General features: G+C 44.2%; 1 protein-coding gene across 1 annotated transcript in view; it reads left to right on the forward strand.

Annotated features, from left to right (window-relative positions):
* Positions 1 to 15,421, forward strand: part of ESR1 (estrogen receptor 1) — a 1,629,997-nt gene extending 1,614,576 nt beyond the window's left edge. Inside the window, exon 8 of the mRNA XM_078648772.1 lies at positions 12,201 to 15,421. Within this exon, the coding sequence (XP_078504898.1) occupies positions 12,201 to 12,426 (226 nt within the window). The 3' untranslated portion in view covers positions 12,427 to 15,421. The remainder of the gene's footprint in view (positions 1 to 12,200) is intronic.
* The last annotated feature ends 6,636 nt before the right edge of the window (positions 15,422 to 22,057 follow it).

A 22,057-nucleotide genomic window follows, 5' to 3' on the forward strand; every position in this document is an offset into this window, starting at 1 on the left:
ACTAAAAATATCCAGATGGAGAACGTAGTCTGCACTTCAAGCAAGCAATGTTTCAACTTCATGAGAATATATTGGGAAATCAGCTCAGCGACTCTTTGCAAAAGCACAATTTCAAATGTGCTGTGATTTTTAGGTTTGACATTAGCCAGGACATTTACATTTTACTAAAAGTATACGTATACAAATACTTACTTATAGGGGCTTTCAGACAGTCCTCTTCATTCATAGGTCTAGTGTTATGAAATGCACATTTTAGTTCTGCCCATTGCAGCCTACTGGATGGGGTAATAGAAGAGCCCACCACAGCCGCTGGACAACTTCATTATGGGTGAAGACATTCTGCCCTTTCATTAAGGGGCACACTGACACACTAAGTAGTTCCCTTCAATGCCAGGGACTAACATGGCAATGTGTGCTTTCAGAGATCAAAAAATTTACTTTGCTGTTAGCCTATGTTTTTTTAGTTTAAATTGTCGAGGGCCGAACTGCCTCCCCAACAATAAAGTTATGCCAAACCTCAACAAAATAAAACAAGCATTGAGATAACCAAAAGGCTGACAGCCTGCACCAGACTTACTGGCCTTACCAACACTTGTATTCTCTGCTACCCTGCAGCTTAGGTTTCCACACTCTTTAAAGCTATACGTCTTCACCAGAAGTCATAGGTCGATATTCAGAAGGACTTATCTCCGATTTATCTTCCCCATCATGCATCAAAAGTAGAGATAGATTTAACACCCCATTCACAAGTTGGTGCAAACTGCAGACATCGCCAGTATTACTGCGATAACTGCTTCAAAATTTATCTCCAAGGTGGACACCACCAACTAACCCTAATGAGATGCAGAGTAGGCGTTCACATGCAAAAACACACGAAAAAAACACACCACCCCTTTCACAACAAACTGCCAGATCTGCGATGCAAACCAAAAACAGGCGAAAAGCCGCAGTAGCAGCAGGGAATTAACATCTTCTTTTTGCTAGTGTTAAGCAGGATGACTTCCTGCAGCATAAAAGGGAGCCCAGCTATGAGCCATACCTGAAGACCCACAGATGCCAAGGGGACAATGATCATGCAACGCGGATACCCATGAAGGCCACAACACCCACCGCAACCACCCCAGGCCCATCTCCCCCCCCCCGGACCTAAAGACAGCGGACCCACCTGAAACACACCTGCCGCCCATACCCAACGTCAGAGGAGGACATTGCCCACTACAAGCCCAAAAGGACAACCATCCCCCGCATCCTGACCCACATCCCCACCTGCTGACGGACCCAACCCAGCAGACAACCAACATCCCTCCGCAGAGAAATCTGCTGACTGCAAAGCACGTGCTGGCCTCTGGTACCATCCAACCCACAACTGCCAGAGTCAGAGGAGTCACACAGCCAGCCCCATCCAAGGTCATCACACCTCTCCTGGACGCCAACATCAACCTGATACCATAGCACCCCCACGTCATCCACACCGCACAGGAGCAGCTGGAGACCAAGCAAGGCCCCTACGCCATAGCTGGGTTCCCACAGGTGTTAGGGACAATCAACAGCACACATGTACTCCTCGTGCTCCCTGCCCACACTGCACACAACTACCACAACAGGAAGCACACGCATACCATGAATGTGCAGGCAATAGTGGACAGCCCGGGACTCCTCAGCAATGTTGTGGACAACTCCCCAGGCAGTGTGTATGATACTCACATCTCCCAACAGTCCATCATCACCCAGAGCTCCCAGGATGGCACACATGAAAATGCAGTGCCCATTGGTATGCCCAAAATAAACACACCACACACCTCCAGCCCACAGTCATGCAACACAGCACAACTACATTCAACATGACACACAACATGCCAACCGACCAGACACAACAACACAACTCAATTGGGAATCCGGCCTTGCCATGCCCACAACCCAGCCATGGCATGGTACTACAGACACACAATAGCAGGATGTGAGGAGAGGCATGGAGCAGGCATGTGCAAGAGCAGCAAGTGACTAAGGAATGTGAACCTACCCAATGTCAGGTGTGGAGTGGAGGTGCCGGACAGACCACAGAGTGCAAACCACGGAAATGGCAATGTGGAAATCAACTACTGGTGCATGGAGTGTAGTGGCCAGTGGACGCTACCATATCCCCACAGGCTGTGGGGCAGAACGTGGAAATGTTGCATGTTACGTCCCTCCCGGCATGCGCATGCGTAGTGGGTTGGACCTGTGTACGCCAGGCCTGGGTAGGGGTGTGAACAAAAAGCCCATCGCACTGGTCGTGGATCTCATTCAGAAGGGACAACGCACCTGCAAGGGTGGCACCTCTCAGCCTGCCATGAATCCTGCGCCGAGCACGGTGGGGCCTGCGTCCCTGTGCGCCTGCTGCACCCCGGGCCGCTGGTCCCCAGACCCGTCATGCCTGCCCCAGCGCACCAACAAGGCTCCGCTCACCTGCCTACACCAGCGTGTGTCAAAGAGGGCCCACCACATGCCGGTGCAAGCTCCAAGCACCAGTCCCGCGACCTCTGCAGCCTTCGCAGACCATCGCTGGCCCCCCCGACGCTGACCCGCATTACTTCTTTCTCATTGACATACACCACCGGCGTCCTCTTTGGCCCAGTAGGTCCCACATGTGGAGCTGTGTTCTGAGTCCTGAATGGCAGTGATCCCAAGTCCGTGGCAGCGGCCAGAGCACCAGACTCCTTTTGATCATTGAGGCATAATTCTATATCGCAGGCCTGCGACACGTGGTGCCACTAACCCTGTTCAACGCAAGCCGGCGACAAGTGGATGATGGCTCAGGCCAACCCTGCAGACCAGTAGGTCTCACATCCAGCACGTAGTCAAGAATCATGAATGGCAGAGTCCACACCAGTGAATGCACAGTGAGGAGTAAGACGAACATGTGGCTCAGTCCGGACGAAAGCCAGATCAGAGTCACGGAGGTGATTGAACACTATCAACAACTGACCTGGTGCTATCAACCCTGGTCACCACAAGTCTGGATCCCGTGGTGCCACTTAATCTGAACTACGCAGGCCGGTGGGGCATCCAACCTAAGCCGGCGACACTCGGTGAATGGCCTGTGCTGACCGCTGCCTCAGGCCTACACTGCGGTCGAGTAGGTCACACATGTGAAACTGTGTCTTGGGTAAGATATGGAAGAGTCCACACCATTGGACATGCCTCATCGCAGGCGTCATCCCCTAACAGCACTGGTGCCACTAACTCTGAGCACAAAGAGTCATGGGCACTTTCTGGTAGGACCTTGGTGGCGACGGAGTCCATGGCCTGGTGGTTTTCTGCATCTTCATCTGGCTGGACCGGACTTGCAGTCTGACATGTGTCTGCACCATTCATCTCCACCATAGTGACTGTTTCAGCGTGGTCCTGCCCTCTGCATCATTCCCTGAGGGTATACCTTCCACTGTCCACTGAGACACTCCGCGACAAGTCCCTTTTTCATCTACGGAAACCTGCTCTGCACTCGTGACCCTGCCCCTGTGCCCCGCAAGTCAGCAGCCCGTGGCAGTAGGCCTCTTTCAGGACGCTGTGAATCTATGGCCACTAACTCTGTGCAGCACAAGTCATGGGGCCTTTATGGTTGAATAGTTGTGTCCCTTACGATGTACACTGTTGTCAATTTCTGACTGCACCAGGTTGCCCTTGCCGGTTGGTGTGCACACCCCCCACACACATCCAACACAGGTGTCACTCAGTATGTGGTATTGCGCACGTGCCCATAGCTATTCACACCATCTGAGCAAGTGTTTCCATGTGGTCATTGTGTCAGCATGATGGGCAGGGGCCCTGCAACATCACGGTGTGCTATCTTCAGTGGACGTAATCATGTCACCTCAGCGTTGGCAGTGACCCTGGACATGTAGCTTCGCACGCACCCCCTGCATGCAAAAGCGGTATGTGCTGGTCTGGCGTACATCAGGTCAGCGGAAGGGTGTGTTGATTCGGCAGGGGGAGCATGGCGTGGCTCGGACCTGATCTTGGGCAGGGAGTGCGGTAAGTGTGTCTCTGTGTTGGGGTGTAGTTGCCACCAGGGACACAGTAGTCGATGTTGCAATGTAGCATGCACCAGTAGGGCGGGCCCGCACGTACGAGGACATGTAGGATCGCAAGACCGCTCGGGGTCTTGGCACATGCATGCCAAGTTTTATGTATATCCGTCCTGTGGAGGCATGAGTCAGTTGCCTGGCCTAATTCGCAGCACAATCACAGCCAGCCATGGGCTGTACACCTGTGTCCGCCCTGTACGGACCATTGGCATACACTCACGTGGCTGCACACCTTCAAAGGCCAGCGTCACGGTGTTGTTGGCATGCCACTGGACATGCCCGGACAGGCATTACAATGGTGTGCCGTAGGAGTGCACGTGATGCAACCGCACAGCGCACACAAGTGTGGGGGCTCGTGGGAGGGAGGAGCAGCTGTGTGGCAATGTAACACCCAGTGAGGCCATTCATGTGTCACGTGCTGGGCATATCATCCATGATTCCTAGGGTCGCAGACATCCCACCACACCCACAACAGGCCTCTGTACATCTCCTATATGCATGCAGATGGTGAAGTTACTGTAGGGATGAAAGATCCTTTTTCTGAACTATCAGGCGCTAGCACATCTGCAGCTCCGAGCAGGAACTTGCATGTGGCTAGCACCCCCAACAGATACGATAGAATTTGCTAGTGAATCCCACACTACGCACTGCCCGACATGAGACCAACGTGTACACATCCCACATGCAGAAGTCCTTGGTTGTAGTTAGCGTGCGTGAAATGGCCTTCACACGTACTCCCACCCCACCCCAGGCCTGCACCCATTGCACACAGACACTGCTCATTGCACAGAGCTGTGCCATTTCATCCACAGGACTGGAGCAGGGCAAGCCAGTGTCGATTCAAGCAGAGCCACTGACACAATCGCAGACCAATCCGGACACAAGCTCCACTTCAGTCTCGTTGACCTGTACCGTGCAGATCTGCTGCATGAACTGGGGGCACTGCCATTGGCAGTGCTGTGGATCAGTTACCGGCTGAGCTTCCACCTTGCGGGCATCACCTCCGTCAGCCTGTGTTGCATTGTCGCTCTTGCATATTCTAGTGGTCCATGGTTGTCTGCCTCTCCAACGTACCGGTAGCTGACCTGGATTTCGACATGTGTGTGCGCCCCCTGTTGGCCCACGACCAGGAGTGTCACTGTGATGCCCAGTTATGGCATGCATGGATGTTTGGCATGCAGGCTGGAAACTGGACTGGGGAGATTGCACGAGTCGTCGTGTGCAATGAGCACATTGTGCCACTACCCGATTGGGCTTTGGTGCACATTGGGCCCAGTGGTTGGAGTCAGCACATCTTTCCGGGTCAGCTGATGGATTACGTTGACGACATATCAGATGTGGTGGACAGCGATCGCTTATTGGAGATGTTGGCCTACGCTGCTGCACTCGCGTTTATGGACGAGTGACAAGGTACCTGCAGCCACAACTGGATGTGATCCATTGCGATGCCTGGTTGCATGTTGGGAATCTGGTCAGATGTCCCAAGATGACAGTGGACATGGCTACATTGGCCTGGACTCATGATCCAGGAGCGGACAACCAACGCGGGTTGGCACTTACTTGTGTTGGTGATGGACTCCCCCAAGGTAGACATGGGCGCTTTCCTACATTCCTCATTCAGGCATGCTGCTACATTGGTCTGCATATCGTGGCACTTCTCTTGGCTGTACTGACACGCACTTGTTGGTAAAGTTTTCGCACTTTCACTTGTCTCCAAATGCGTTGTTTCTTGATTTGTATGCCAATGTGTGTGTCACGGACTCTCTGGCTCCCTGCCATACGTGCATTGCTACCCCATCAGGACTGTGGGTTTGTACTTGTGCATTATCATTTCCCTGTTTCGTGCTTTGCCAGAAGCGTATTGCTGTTTACCGGCCACAGGCGGATGCACTTGTATCCTGTGTTCAGTTGTGCAAATGTTGGTGTTTGTACCACATTGTGTTCGATGTTGGGGTACTCTGCTTCCTATGTGTGTGTGCTGCATTGTGTGATAGATGTCCCTTCAGCTCTGATTTGGCTCACCCTTCTCCTTTTCAGGCAGTGTGGGTTTCACTTCTGTGCTTGTTCATTGGTTTGATATTGCCGGGTTGTGTGACTTGTGCTCTTGGTTGGTGTTGTTACACTTGGGCATGGTTTGTCTGCAGTTGTGCTGTGCTTAATTGTGCATGTGTGCCATTGTGCCCATCTCCCTCGGTCCCCCCAGTCCCTGCTGGTTCCTCTCCTTGATGCTGTTGTGTCTGTGGTTTGGGCAGCTTCCGGTCCCCAAGTCCTGCCACCATCTCCAGACTGATGTGGTGGACATCATTTCCTCCATGTCACCCAGCTCCTGGTGTGGCTCTGGACTCCCACCTCTGGTTTGCATTGCTGCCTTCTTGTTGTTGGCGTGTTTCTGCTTGTTTGTGCGTTTCGCATTGTAACGGATGTTCTGGTTTTCGTCCATTATCCTCCTCCGCTCTCAGGCTGCATTCACCTTGTCCAAGATGGCCTGCCATGTACAATGTTTTGTTGCCAAAGGGGCTTGTGGGATAGTATACTGGCTCGGGTTGCCTCCATTGTGCTTGGCTGTTGTTTTCTGTTTGGTTTGTCTTTCTTTTTCAGGCTTTTGTTGTGCTCTTCCCACCTGTTGTGTGTGTCGCGGGCCTGGCGGTGCTTATCCCTGCTTTCCTCATCGCGAATGGGCTCATCGCACTTTTTTTGTGTTGTGGTTTGTGTTTTTATCTCCGTAGAGGTGGGTGTATTGTGGACATTGGCCACGATTTCGGCAGACTATCGCATGGTACCGCCTTGCTGTGAATTCCACGTTGACACTAGGTTATTTTCCGCGATAGGCTGCGATGTGTAAAGTTGTGTTAGCATTTTTTGGTGATGTTTAGCACACGTTCTTGTGAATATCCCCCATAGTGTGTTTACTATTAAAGCCATTAGGGTAGCAGTAGGGACATCACACACTGCTTTGCTTCTTGGTTGGGAGGGCTCCGCAGGAAGGGGGTTACATGAATTTTAACATTAATGGGTTGAACGATCAGAGTGTGAAACCTGGTAACTGTGACTATGCAGGGTCAAGGTGTCACCTCCATGCTCCAGCGCTACAAGCAGAAAGGATCAGTAGTCTAACGGGACCTGCGTGGGGAGCAAGGTAAGTAAAAAAGCTTTCAAATGTGTGGGGGTGAGGTGAATGTGTGCATCTGTGAGAGACAGCATGTGTATGTTTGAGCATGTTTGTACATATATCTGTGTGTGTGTGATAGAGTGAAAGTCATAGAAATAGAGAATCCGAGAATGATTAATGGGGAATATGTGTTATTGTGTGTGAAACTCAGTGAGTCAGAGTGAGACTGAGTGAGTCAGAGAATTAGTGAGAAAGAGAGTCAGAGTGAAAATCAGTGACATTCATTGAATAAGACTAAGTGGGGCTGCTTAAATCAGTGGGACTAAGTGGGTTGGATTGCGACTGTGCAAGTCAGCGTGACTAAGTAGGTTAGAGTGGGAATAAGTGAGATTGCGTTAGCCGTTGAAACCTAGTGGGTCACAGTGGGACTGAGTGGGTCATAGTGGAAATTAGTAAGTTTGCGTAAGTCAATGAGACTGAGTGGGTAACTGTGGGACTGAATGGGTCAGAGTGGGAATGAGGGAGACTGAATAAGCTAGTATGACTGAGTGGATTACAGTGGAAATAAATAAGACTGCATACATCGTGAGACTGAGGTGGTCACAGTGGGTGAGAGGGGGAATGAGTGCAACTGCATAAGCCACTGAGCCGAGTCAGTTACAGTGGGGCTAAATGGGTCAGAGTGGGACTTAATGGATCAGAGTGGAATAAATGAAACTGCATAAGGCCGTGAAACTGAGTGGGTCAGAATGGAACTGAGTGGGTCAGAGTGGAAATGAGTGAGAGTGCATATGGCAGTGGGACTGAAAGGGTAAAAGTGGACTGTGTAGGTCAGAATAAGAAGGAGTGAGACCGAGTAAATCAGTAAGACTGAGTTGGTGAGAGTGGGATTGAGTGGGTCAAAGTGAGACTGAATGAGACTGTGTAAGCCAATGAGACTGAGCGGGTCAGAGTGGGACTGCGTAAGTCAGTAAGACAGTGTGGAACTTAGAGTAATTAAAAGTCAGTTCAAGTGCGAATAGGAGAAAATGAGAATGAGTGAGAGAGTAAGACTGAGTGCAAGCAAACCCTCCTTCAAAACGTCTAGGAAAAGTGCGAGTTGTTCACTAGAATTTAAGCCAAGTATTGCGCCCCACCACTTTTGAAGCTCACCAGCCATCACTAATATACTATATAGGATTTAATATGTCTGTGCCATTGTAATTAAAATTATATTCCGGCTCAGGAACCACCAAGAGTGCTGTACAGGGTATACCATTTGAAAGGATATTACTTACAGGAACAGATTATGTGGCCATTAACATTAGCAGTTTTATTAAATGTTCTTTTAATGAGGTGTATGTCACCATATCACAGTCAGAATATCAACCTGCAGATATATTGTGAGTACAATATCAACGCCTGAAATATTGTAAAGAATAAGTGGGCAATTACTATTTTTAAAACCTCCATGACAAAATTCTGGAAGTCGATATCATGATCACGATATAGCTGCAGGTCAGTATTTCAACTGTGATACTGCAGTACGACAGCCATAAAAAAGACGGCAAGTAATTTAAGGAACTGGCCATTCCAATAGATGTTCTACTGAAAAATAGTATATTGTGCTATACAGTGGCATATGACAATTAAAATAAATGAGTCACCATATTTTGGGCACATGTCGAGCTGTGATTCCTGAATGAGAAGTTCGGTTGGGATTTAACTGACCTTATGGGAATACAAGTTAGCCTGAACATATTTAATTGAACAGGGACATTTTCAGTAGGGCTTAAAAAAATTAAGTATTGGTCTCTTTCCATACTTTTTTCTGGTACAGTTTTTTAATATCCAATGGAGAGCGGATCTTTCCCCTTACTATATGTCTTTAGCTTCAGGTAGTGGCAAGAAGTTTCTCACCTTCAGCTCTCAAGGACCTTTTATGCGTAACTAAACATACATCGTTTCCTTGTATTTGATTTATCCTTCAACCTATGCCAGTAAAGAGCTCTCCACCTGTGCATCAGGTCAGCAAAAATATGTGCGCACATATTTAGCCCTGCATTTTCAGTTGTATTCAGTAGCGGCCCGTAGAGGGGGTTCCATGGGGAAGTGAGGTGGGGCGGGGGAGGGGTAGTAAACACCGGAATATGGATGAACGGAGGTAAGTAGACATTCAAATAAATAAAATTAATTTTGTTGCGCGCGCTGCATCGCATTTTGCTTTATTTGGGTCTTTCTGAAAACTTGGATATCAGGGATTAAACATTCTTCTGTAGGTCATAATTCCAATTTTCCCTGTCAACTGCATGAAAGTTTTATTAACTGCTGTCAGGCATCTAACTTAACTACTTTGGGCTCTTTCTTCTAGGGTGATTGTTTTCTCTTTTGAGACAATATCCCAGCGATTTTCTGTTCCTCAATCGGGTTTTTTATGCTACCTGCAAATCCACCATTTCATCATGGGTTTGAAAGTGGAAAGCATCGATTGTTCCGCTAAAGTCTTTCTTGAATATCTGGGGAGAGGCCCATCTAGGAAGGGCATCAATCATGTGTATCAAATGATTCTGGCAGGAAAGATTCAACATCGGCCTGACATTTTTCAGACTTTGGCTCAAAAGTGGAGTCGACATCTTGGGGCTCAAGTTATCCCTGATGAAATGAGACGTACAAATGTCTTTTTAAACACAGTTCCGAATGTCTCTTAGGTTAAAACTCATCAGGTTAAATTCAGTAACGATTTTTATTATACTCCATATCATTTATAGATTATGAATTTGAGGCGGGACTTCGAGTGTTTCGATGTTCCGCGAACGGGGTGATTCAGTACATATTTTGATCACCTGTCCTGTCATTTTTCATTAATGGTAGACAGTATTCGGAAAGTTTAATATGCTTTGCCCAACTATCATAAGGTGAGACCCTAAATGAATCATACTGGGCCACTTAGTTGTACCTGCTCATTTTGGTGACATTTTTTTCGGTGCTATCGCCCTAGCTCTATTAATTTTGGCTCGACATTGGTTATTGGCTCAGACTCCCAATTCTATGCTTTGGTGACACAGTTTTATCAATATCGGGCTCCTGGAGCACCTGATTATGGTAAAAAAAAAAAAAGACTACAATCCAGTCTCTTAATAGTAATGTAAAGAGCCACGAATGTTCCATACAGTAATGGGTTTCAGCACCTCTACCAGAATGGGCGAGTGACTATGGAGTGGGGATACATACTTTTTTGAGCATGTTTGAAAACATTTATATTTCACAAAACACGCTAAATGAATACCATATATGAATAGTAAATCCCCCAGATGCATCAAGCATCCATTTTGCGATTCCTTATTAGCGAAAAATAAGGAATTGCTAATAAGGAATAGCAAAATGGTATGCAAGAAGAAATCACTTTGAAAATAGGGATTTCTTAAAATTCCTTAATTGCGATTCGCAAATTGCGAGTCGCAATTAAGGAATACCTCCCCATTCATTCCTATGGGCCTAGAGGGCCATAGGAATGAATGGGAAGAATTTTCAATTTGCGAATCGCAATTAGCGAATCACAAAATGAAAATGCGATTTCAAAGGTACAGGGGTGTCCAAAGGACACCCTGTTGCACCCCTGAAATTGATCTGTGCACATATGTTGCACACACACATGCCCTTAGGGCATGTGTGTGCGCAACATGAAACTTTGGAAAATGCACTTTAGTGCATTTTTCAAAGTTTTTGCAAATTACCATGAAGTTGTTCTTCATGGTAATTTGCGTGCCCTATTAGCGAAATCGCTATTTTTTAAACTTTAATGCATTGCATTTAAGGAATCTCAATTTGAGATTCCTTAAATGCAAGTAATCGCAATTTAGCGAATTCTCAATTTGCGATTTTTGCATTTGGGATGGTGCATCCCAAATGCAAAAATACCGGTCGCAAAGGGGCAGATTCTGAGAATCTGCCCCTTTGCGACCAGATTTTCCTTTGATGCATCTGGGCCTATGAGCTTTACAACACTTTGTGCAAATATAGCAGTAGAGGCAATGTTACATGCAAATAGGCTGTCACAACATTGTAAAATATAAGAAAGTGAACACATAAAAACATCATTGCATGTCTTTAAGACTGATGGAGAACGTGAGTATACAGTGATTAGCGATACTGATGAAGACAGTAGCATAAAGAAACACTTCGGCAGCTCTGGACCAATTTCAAAGAAAAAAACTGTTGTTACTGTAAATATCAGAATTCTTCCCTCCTTAGAAAAAGCCTATCAATACCTGAAACGTAGCAATGCCTCTGTCGTCTTCTCATCGATGGTTCTGTTCTATTGCTTATTCCGTAGAGCGTAACATAAACCAATGGGTCCAATTAATAGTGTCCAAAGGTAAGATGGCTTGAATGATGGTGGGAGTGCAGGCACCAACTCACGCTTTTGATTTTCACTATGCGAATAGATATCGGATATTGATGAAAGTGTGAAGGTGGATGTGTGAGGTGGCTAAGTGATGATATGGAAGGCTGATGGATTACAGACAAGGCCATGAAAAGTTGCGAAGGGTGACTTTATGTGGCCTTGTAAATATGGGCAAGCCCATTGCACCGCTGGTACGACTACAAAAGGGACGCAGCACAGTGGTCTTGAAAAAGAGGCTCCCTGTTTGTTCGAAGGCATCTGAAGGGATCAGCAGTGGCCCGTGCAGATAAGAGCGGTGGGGCGGGGTGGGGAGGGATTCAATAGACGACGCCGAGGAGAAATTAAATAAATAAATCATTTTCCCTCATCATCATATGTTGAATCCCCCCCCCCCCCCCCGCCCCACCTCTTTTACCCGCAATGGCCGCTCCAGGAAGAGATCACAATAAACACATTCTGTTTACCATCTGAGCCAATTCCCATAGAAAGACACAATTTGCTCACATTTCTATTAGCGAAACGAAGGATGTGCCCATTAAAATTTGTTGCAGTGTGGAGCCCGATAGCTTTGCAAACTTTTTTTTTATCAATGTCATTCCACATTTGTTATCCTTCTGACATTTATTTCTTTTTTGACCCTCAGCAATAAAGGAATGGAGCACCTGTACAGTATGAAGTGCAAGAACGTGGTTCCACTCTACGACCTGCTGCTGGAGATGTTAGATGCCCACCGCATACACACACCGAGAGATAAACATTCCACTGAGAAGGACGAAGGTAGCCAGAGTCCACGTACCTCCGGGGCGTCACCTCGCTTGCAAACCTTTTATTTAAACAGAGAAGACTCGACTTTGAAGACCACTGCTTGAGAACCTGTGTGCCGGACCCTAGCAGAGTCAACAGAATTCATCCCAGCATCATACTACCTACATATCGTATATAGCTACGTACATCACATTCGCTGAATAGTCACATATACATATATATCTGTATCTACACACTCCAACACGGATCAATAACCAGTGATTTTCTGTATAGTACCAATCTTCATTATGCACTTGCTAAACTCAAGAATGGATCAGATACCCAACATCTGAAAATGTTCAACTATCCACAAAAAAGCCTTCGAGTGGACATGAACACTACCACTTCTGTTTATCGTTCTATGTCGCGGAAGGGGGAATACCACTGGCTTGCTGCACTTGGTAGCAAGACTTTAGGCTCACTTGTCTCTTAGCTTTGAATTTGAGTGGGCAGTGGTCACTTGATCATTACTTCAGTGTAAATTGAATGTGAAGACTGCATGCATCCCCGTGGCTACTGTAAAAAGCACATGCTTTAGTCGCTTTAATGTGAGATATATCGTGTCACCCTCAGAATTAGACGGGAAACAAAAGTTCCCAGCAGTAACCACAAAACGAAGAGAATACCCACACTGTATAATGCAATAACCAGCATGTCTTTTCATTGTTCTTTAGTTTTTCTGAAAAGTGACTGGTGTATCACTCTGTAATTGACATAGGATCCTACTGAATTTTGGAAAGAATTTAGGATATGAGGTAGTTTAATGCGAAATGGCTGAAGAGCAAGGGTTTGTGCTCTACTATAGCCCAAGAACCGACTGTGGACTTAGCTCAGAAATGCTTTCATTCTAACTGCACAGGCTCCGTTTAGAATAAATATTGCATCTCAACCTTTTTCAATAGAAGCAATTAAGAGTTTTCTACCAGCTAACTTACGCTATAATAGCGATATAACAAATTAATGTGGTAAAAATGTCAAGCACCAGAATATCATGAAGGTAATTCTACAGTGGTAAGAGCGTTGGTTTATTATAATTAACTCAATATACAAGGATCTTGACAATATATATATATATATATATATATATATATATATATACACATACATACATACTGTGCATGTGGAGTTCAGAATATGAAACCTATACATGCTTTTATATATATGTTTGTCTTCACAATATTCTGATATCTGATATTTGTGCCACAACATTTCGGCAGAGGAAAATAAATGTTGGCCTCGATTTTCAAACATGCAACCTCAACTAGATTGATTCACTTCGATTGTTCTCGAATATCTGACTGCTCTTGGCCTAACCTGTAATGGCCATGTAAGGAACATTTACCTACTTAACTATTTGCTTAACAGTTTTGGATTTCACAGATAAGGTATGCAAGAAACATGCACACATAGGCAAATTTGTACATAGGCTAATTTTTTAGAGGCACATTTATTACCAGTGGTGTTTCGAGAGCGCTTCTCCTACACTTATGGCCTCATTACGCTGTCAGTTGGAAAGGCTCCGAAGAGCATTCACTTAGTCCGAATCTATGTTGGAAGCCTTGTGTCCGACCGACCGATTACGATGGTCGGACACCGTTCGAACGTTCTGACTCGTTACGACTCGCCACCGAACAGCATTCGGAGAAACCGAGTCGGTCAGAGCCGGCTCATATGGCTCTATAGAACGCATTTCCAACCGGCGAATTACGATGTCGGATTCAGACAGTGTTTCGGACTTGGTTTGTCCGACACGGAATGGCTGTCAGATACTGACTTGGGGGCCCGTAGCAGACCCCCCTTCACCCAGAGGCCTCCGGTTGGGGAATGTGGAGAAACCCGTTGGTCCCCTCTTTCAAACCATGCACAGTGTGGTATGCACCATGGGGTGCCCATCACAGGGTGCAAGGTTTTCCGCACCCACCTCTTTCTTCAATGGGAGCCTATGTTGTCAGGCAGAACACTGTCTCCCATTGAAGTCAATGGGAGTTCGACCGAACGGTGTTCAGAAGATTTGTAATCGGTTGGTCAGACTCCCTGAATCCGTTTCAGTCAGAAACCATTCCAACACTGAGGCGGTCGGAATGCTTTCTGACTAAGATCGTAATGAGTCCCTAAGTGTGCACAGTGTGTCCATATAATGGTATTCACCTCACTCGCTAATGTTGTAGGTGGAACTGGCCATCACAAGTGACATCATTTACTGTCAAAGAATTCATAAAATCTATAAATGCAACTACTAATTAGCACAAAATCTAGGGCTGTGCTATCCACCAAATGGCCTAATACCTATCCTGCCATGCAGTTATCTTATTTCCATCCCACCTTTTAATGGTCAGCGCAGTAGCTAGGGCGAAACACTGAAAGAGGACAATGACACCAGAGTAAACTTTTGCACTATATATTATGAGGCCTTCATTTAAAGGATGTGTCTCCTTAGGATAGGTATAAGATATTATGGGACAACCTGTTTGTGTAACTTGGACTCTGAATCAAAATGCATTGTTGACAGAGCACGCATGATTTTGGAAGGACTACTGGATTTCAGAAGAACATATCAGAAAATAAACTATTAATAAAAGCGTCTGTGAAGGCTAAACTCTACTTTAGAGCACATGTGTGAAGGTGCAAGTTAGCCATATTAGGAAAACAAGCATTTGTTCAGCATACAAATGCTTTATTGTTGGTGTAGACACTCACTACCACTCCTGGGTGACTCAGCATACTAGGCAGTCGAATGTTCTCTTCGGTAAGAGATTCTTCATGCACTATGCCTCTGTGCCTTACAGATGAAGTCCTGAAGAAGGAAATGACCTCTCAATGGAAATATGTATGACAGAAGCCCTGTAAACCAAACAGAATGTTAAACAAGTATTGGCAAAAAAAAATAGGTCTGTCTTTTTGTTGGGGAAATAGTTTGCTGATTTTTGGGTGACTTTGCATTTGTTGAAAGGCAGATGCCCTCAAAAGAAAATCCCATAACGAAGTAATATCTTATGATACCAGAATATGTAATACGGTATTATGTCCCTCTCCTAAATAAATGCATTAGCAGAGTTGGAATATACTCTCTTAGAAGAATTTTATTAAACAAAGTCAGTTTGCATAGTAAGTGGTGAACTTTTGACAAGGGGCCAGCATTTTCATTGCATCTTTAAGAAAGCCTTGGTGCATGCACATCTTACTTTGTGAGAAAAAATATCAATCTGACAACCAGTTCTCATGACAGCAAAGTTAAGCAAATGAGCAAACAAGGGAATTAGTCAATAGCACTGTGTATTTACAGCAGGCTATAATGCATCCAAACAGCAAGCACTTCCTAAGCAAAAATGTATGCACCAGCAATACAAATATTGTTGTTCCAGCAGTTTGAAGAGTACATACTAGAACTAGTCTAAAAAATGAATCCTTGAGCCCTATTGCAAAAAGGAAACGCAAACAGGGGACTGTAACTATCTAAAAAATGCCCTTGATGTACAGCATATCCAAGTAAAGACAAATTATGAAAATACATCAAAATGACTGAAGAAGGCTGGGCCAAAGATCACTCACTTGCTATACTACTGTACTCATCGAATTGTTTCAGAACTCGTGACATGAGGTCTTCAAGACATCTAAATCTGTCGTTTGCCTTGTAGCCAGGCTTAAAGGGTATGCAACCTTTACAACGAAATTTTTACAACGACCTACCATTACAACGCAACTTTTACAACGCATACCATTACAACGCATTGCGCTGGGGGGCGCTCTAGGATAGGGAATAGGTTAATTTACTATCCAATAACCTTCCCTACTATCCACGGGGACTGGAGTTGGAATAGTAAATTAAACTATTCACTATCCAGCACCCCAAAGCGCTATGCGTTGTAATGGTATGCGTGGTAAAAACCGCGTTGCAAAGGTAGGCGTTGTAAAAGTATGCGTTGTAACGTCATACATCCGGCTTAAAGACATAGCTAAAAAATATTTGATGTCTGCCACTATCAGTAATCCTCTTTCCCAATTCTTTATGCTTCTTTTAAAGCAAACCTTACCCAAATTAGCTGTACAATTATGTTATCATGAACAATTGTATAAATGTGCAGTGGGCATAAAAAAAGCGGCCCTGTACATTAATGGTGGGGAGGCTACACTAAACGAATCGTAATTCAGACATGTGTAGCAACGTCCTCAAAATCATACTCTGAGCTTTACAGGCTCCAAATTACATGAATCGATAGAGTTGTATTTTATAAAGACCGGGCCCAAATACAGTGTGTAAAGTCTAACATGGCCCTGGCAGATTTCTGTTCTTTCCATTATAAGGGATCAACAGTAACGTATTTCTCCAGTCTCATAGTTCCATCATAATGGCTGAAGTCAGACTATATTAAAATCGAAAATTATTTGATCAGAATATTTAGGCACTCCTGCCAGGTGGTGCTGAATGGCATTACCACATTGTTTTCAATGGTAAAACCAATGAACATGATTGAAAGTGTTACTGGGTCGGAAAAACACGTGGTAAATATGATAATGCTACCAGTAATTTTAATGTTGGTCCTGCTATTACCAACACATTTTACCAGCTGCTTCTTTATAAGGGCACAAGTGGGCTGATTGTATTTGGACAATGCATATCTTCCGTTTCAAAGAGATGCCATCCTGCCCTCTGTCGGGCAAGAGGGGAAGTTAGGTTAAAAAAAAAAAAGCAGTCTCCTCTCTGTCCAGAAGCAGATGAGATCCAGCGTTACCCTCCGAAATAGAAATACCGCTGAGCGCCTTGACTACTACAGATGTTTACAGTGCTTGGGGGGTGGGGGGGGTGAGGATCTTCTTTTGCTTCAGATACCTGTTGTCCACGTCTTCATTTTCAAGGAGACAGAAAGAAATTATTTCAATCGAAAGAGCTGAAATGTTGGTGAACACATTACTGGTGAACAGCCATGTTTTCGTGAGCAAAGCAGCACGAATGCCAGCTAATTTTTGTACCGCATGTATTGTGGGCCTCTTTAATTGGCAAACGAATTGACCTCATTTCTTTCCTGCACCTCTGGCCCCTGTACAATCCAGTCGAAGCCCGACACATTCTGATTAGCTACACAGAAAACAAAACCCTCACCCCTTTCCTTTCTCTCTAGTTTGATTTGTCATGTACAGGTGCTCTAAACAGCCATGCACAGGCTTACCTATAATTTGCTGTTTACATGTTTTTTTATACTATGCAACACATTAAAAATAACTTTTCATATTCACAGTAATCAGAAACTTCATAAAGTATCAAACTGGTGTAGTCAAGGTCACCATGAGTTCTTTATGAAAGGGAGCAGTCATTTCTTTCCAGAATTATATGATTTTTACCATTATGCCCCTGAATCAAAAATGTCATTCCTTTTTCCATCGTTGACTGCCCATTATGTTTTTCTGAACTGGTTTCGAGCACGCCATGGAATGAACACAGGAAGGGCAGCTTGTGAATCCGCACCAGCAGCAAAGGTGCGCTTTCTTATTGGAGACGAGTAGAAGGAAAGTGACATCTTTGACTATGCATGGTTGCTACGGATAGATCTACAGACTGCACATACCATCCTCCTCTGACGTCACATCATTTTTCAAAGGTTGAGGACAATTCAGAAACCGGAGAAGCCCCTCAGTAGAAAATAAATGCATACATAAATACATAAATAAATGACTAAATGAATAATTGAGAAATGTAATAAAAAAAAAATCCTGCAGCAAATAAGCCATTCATAGTAAGGAAGGATATATCATACATTGAAACGAATGTGTATGGCCAAGTTATGGAAGGCTCAACGGGTACACGTTGATGTGCTAAACTACTTTTCTGCACCCCGAGCGCCTCCACAAACCTGGGAGACTGTTTACTTTGATCTTTCCAAAAACATCTTCATTATTTTGCGTCTACAACACAAAAGATAGATGGGAGACCCTACGAAACAGGAGCAAGCGAATTCAAAGCCCACTCATCAATTAAACAAAAAAAACGTAGTCATGCTTTCCTCTGTTGTTGCTGTCAAGCAGTACATTGCACAGGAGGTTGAAATGCACCTTGTATTCTGTTTGTTGTTGTACCGAGCATCCCTGAGCAATTTGTTCTACTCACCTGGTGGCTTCCCTATGTGGGAGAACAATGTTACAACGCATTATTTTACCACGCATGCCTTAACCACACATTTTTTACAATGCATGCATTTACCATGCATCTGCCTTTCCGACGCATCAGCACTTACCACACAGGAGAATATAAACAAGGTAAGTGAAATATATATATATATATATATTCGCTCCACGAAGCTCGTAGTAACCAGGACACAAGTAGCCAGGGTGTGCGCTAAGGGACGAGGATACCTTAATAACGCCAACTCACCACACAGCAAAAACTGCACAGATGCGTGCACTCCTTCCGCAATGATACGCCAGACCACTGGTGCTTGTGGTGATTTTAATACAAGGTTCCAAGCCGAAAACAGCTTGGAACCTTGTATTGGAACCTTGAAGTATCATTGGGGAAGGAGTGCGCGCATTTGTGCAGTTTTTGCTGTGTAGTGAGTCGGTATATATATATATATATATATATATATATATATATATATACACACATATATAGGCTCTAAACATCCAAAAATAACCTTATCACCCTATACCCTGACCACCCCTAACCCCTAAAATTGCCCTTACGATCAAATACCCCAACCCACCCATAAGCCATGAAAATACCATTTCCACCCTGTACCCTTTCCCACCTCTAAACCCTAAGAATACATCCACAACCCAAAACCCTTACCCACTCCAAACCCCTTAAAACATCCTTACAACTCAATACCCTCACCCACCCCAAACCCTAAAACACCCTTATAACCCAATACCCTTACCTACCCCTATGCCCATAAAATACCCTTGCAAATCAATATAATCACCCTTCCCTAAACACAAAAAATACCCTTACCATCCTATGCCCCTAAACCCTTAAATATGCATGTGTGTGTGTATAGATGCACCAAAGAAAATCAATGGTTACAGGGACGTTATAGTTAGGCTGACATTTCCCTCATACAAAACCAGAGAAATTCAGCAGTTATAGTTAGCTGAGCTAACTATAACTCGCGATACTGCCATGCACTGCTTATAACCTCACATATTACATCACTCATGACATGGTCAGTGACATCACTGATGACATCTCAGGTGACATCACTGATGACATCATCCAGTTAATATGACTGTTTATAAACAGTTTATGAATGTCAAGTATATATACCGAGGTGTATTGGTGCCTCTTATGGGTGATTCAAGGGGTGCATGACTGACTTTATAAGTGAGTGATTAGGTGTCTCACTGAATGTATAGGTGAGTGGCTGGTCATGTGAATGTCTGTATCAGTATGTTAGTTGGTGTGTAAGTTGCTGAATGAGTGTGTCAGTGGGGGTACATGAGTGGCTATATGGGCAATTGAGTGGTTGTCTGAGCACCTGTATGGCTGTATGAGTGTCTGTGAGGGTGTGTGTGAGGGTGTGTGTGTGACTGCCGGCATGAATGAGTGAGTACGGGAGTCAGTGGCTGTATGCATTAATGAGTGTGTCTGTGAGGGGCTGTATGGGTGGCTGAGTGTGTGTAGGGCTGTGCCAGTGAGTGAATGGATGTGTCAGTGGTATATGGGTGGGTAACTGCATATGTGAAAGGCAGTATAGGTGAGTGTTGGAGTATATAAGTGACTGTATCTGTGACTGAGTGATTGTGAGCATTGCTATATAGGTGAGTGTGTGCTTGTGTCGGTGATAGTATGAGTGAGTGAGTATTTGTTAGTATATGTATAAACAAGTGAATGGGTATGTTTCTAACTGTATCAGTGAGTAAGTGGCTGTGTGATTGACTCTATGGGTGAGTGAGTAGGTGTGTGAGTAGCTCTATGTGTGACTGACAGTGTGTGAGTGGCAGTATGAGTGGATATATCACTGGTTGTATTAGTGAGTGAGTTGTTGTATGAGTAGCTGTATGGGTAACTGGGTAGATGTGTGTGTAGACCTATGAATCAGTGAGTGGGTGTGTAAGTACTGGTATGGGTGTCTCAATGGTTTTGAGAATGGTAGTATGGAAGTTGGAGTGGTTGTTTGAAAGGTTATATAGGGGTGTGAGTGGGCATGTCAGAGATTTTGTGGAAGATGTAATCAGTGATATCATCAGTGATGTCACTGACCATATCATGAGTGATGTAATATGTGAGGTCATAAGCAGTGCATTGCAGGATGTTAGTTATAGTTAGTTCACCTTACTATAGCTGCTGAATTTCTCAGGTTTTATATGAGTGTAATGTCAGCCTAACTATAATGTCCCTGTAACCTTAGGATTTTCAGTGAATTTCTAAGTTTTTTTTAATTCCATTTCCTAACTAAAACATCTGTGTAACCTTTGTTTTTTCAGTGAATTTCTAAGGTTTTTTAAAGTTCTATTTCTTAATTGTAACGTCCATTTTTATATGAGCCTCTAGGATTTTTCTAATTTCCTTCTATAATTGGATATTGTATATTATATTTATATTATATACCACTTATTTTTTGATTTGCTATGTGTTTATCAGAAAGCACATTAATCAGTGGTATTGTTTTTACAAAGTTTTGAGTCAGCACAACATTTTCGCATTTACTGTGGAGAATCTTTGATCCGCAAATGTATTTCACATTCTGAAAAATACAACAAGAGCCACCCAAAAGCCCAGAATTTTGTTCATTTTCTTCTTAAAGATTTTTTTCTTAAAATGTTTAAGATATAGAATACGTTATGAAATCACAACACAAAGGCAGACCTTCAAATGCCACCAGCACATCCAAAAATATTAACAAAAAAAATCCATTGGAAACATTACACTACACATATTACTATGTACATTCTTTTTTTAAAACATGTTTGAACCTATGTTTTACGACTAAGTTTCTTTAAAATCCATCTTTAAGACCTATTTTCCATGTTCACATTGATTCGGGGAGTTGTGACAACGGTGTTAACCACGACAATCACGCATTTTCCATAAAGTAAAAAACCATATATGCACACAGACTACAATATTTTACATACTAGGGTTTTTTCTAGTGTATTTCTAGACCAATCATCTGTAAAACCTATTTCCCACTTTTGTGGTAAGGCCAGAGATCGAAAAGACATTGGTACTCGCAATCTCCGGGGATACGTTGTGAAAGCGGAAAGCAAAACCAGGAATTCAATAGCCACCACAGCATAAAAAAATTATAACTATATAATTAATACTAAACATCACACTAGATAATCACTATCTAATTAACTCGATCAAAACATTTATCAGAATCTCAATATAATACAATGTGTATTGATGATTTAATGATATCTTTTTTTATATTTCCACCAATATTTGCAAGTTCACCACAATATTTGTAATGTCCCCGCAACGGTACATGTGGAAGGCGCACTGGCGATTGTGGCGTCATCAGGAATATAGCGCACGATTCAAAAAATCAATTCTGGACTCAGAATTTATGTCACTGACACTTCCATTTATGAAACATGAGATCAGAGTACCTCCACTCTGACCTCTTTATGTTCACTTTCACAGAAAACCTTAGCCCCGTGAACTGTTCCTGATAGATAAAATAGTGGCTGCAACTTTCTTTTCAGGTTGTGTCAAGCCAATCACAGCATTGGCACGTGCATTCACGTTTAATCACGAAACCA

Source organism: Lissotriton helveticus, chromosome 6 (genome assembly GCF_964261635.1).
Source record: "Lissotriton helveticus chromosome 6, aLisHel1.1, whole genome shotgun sequence".
Classification (NCBI taxonomy): domain Eukaryota; kingdom Metazoa; phylum Chordata; class Amphibia; order Caudata; family Salamandridae; genus Lissotriton; species Lissotriton helveticus.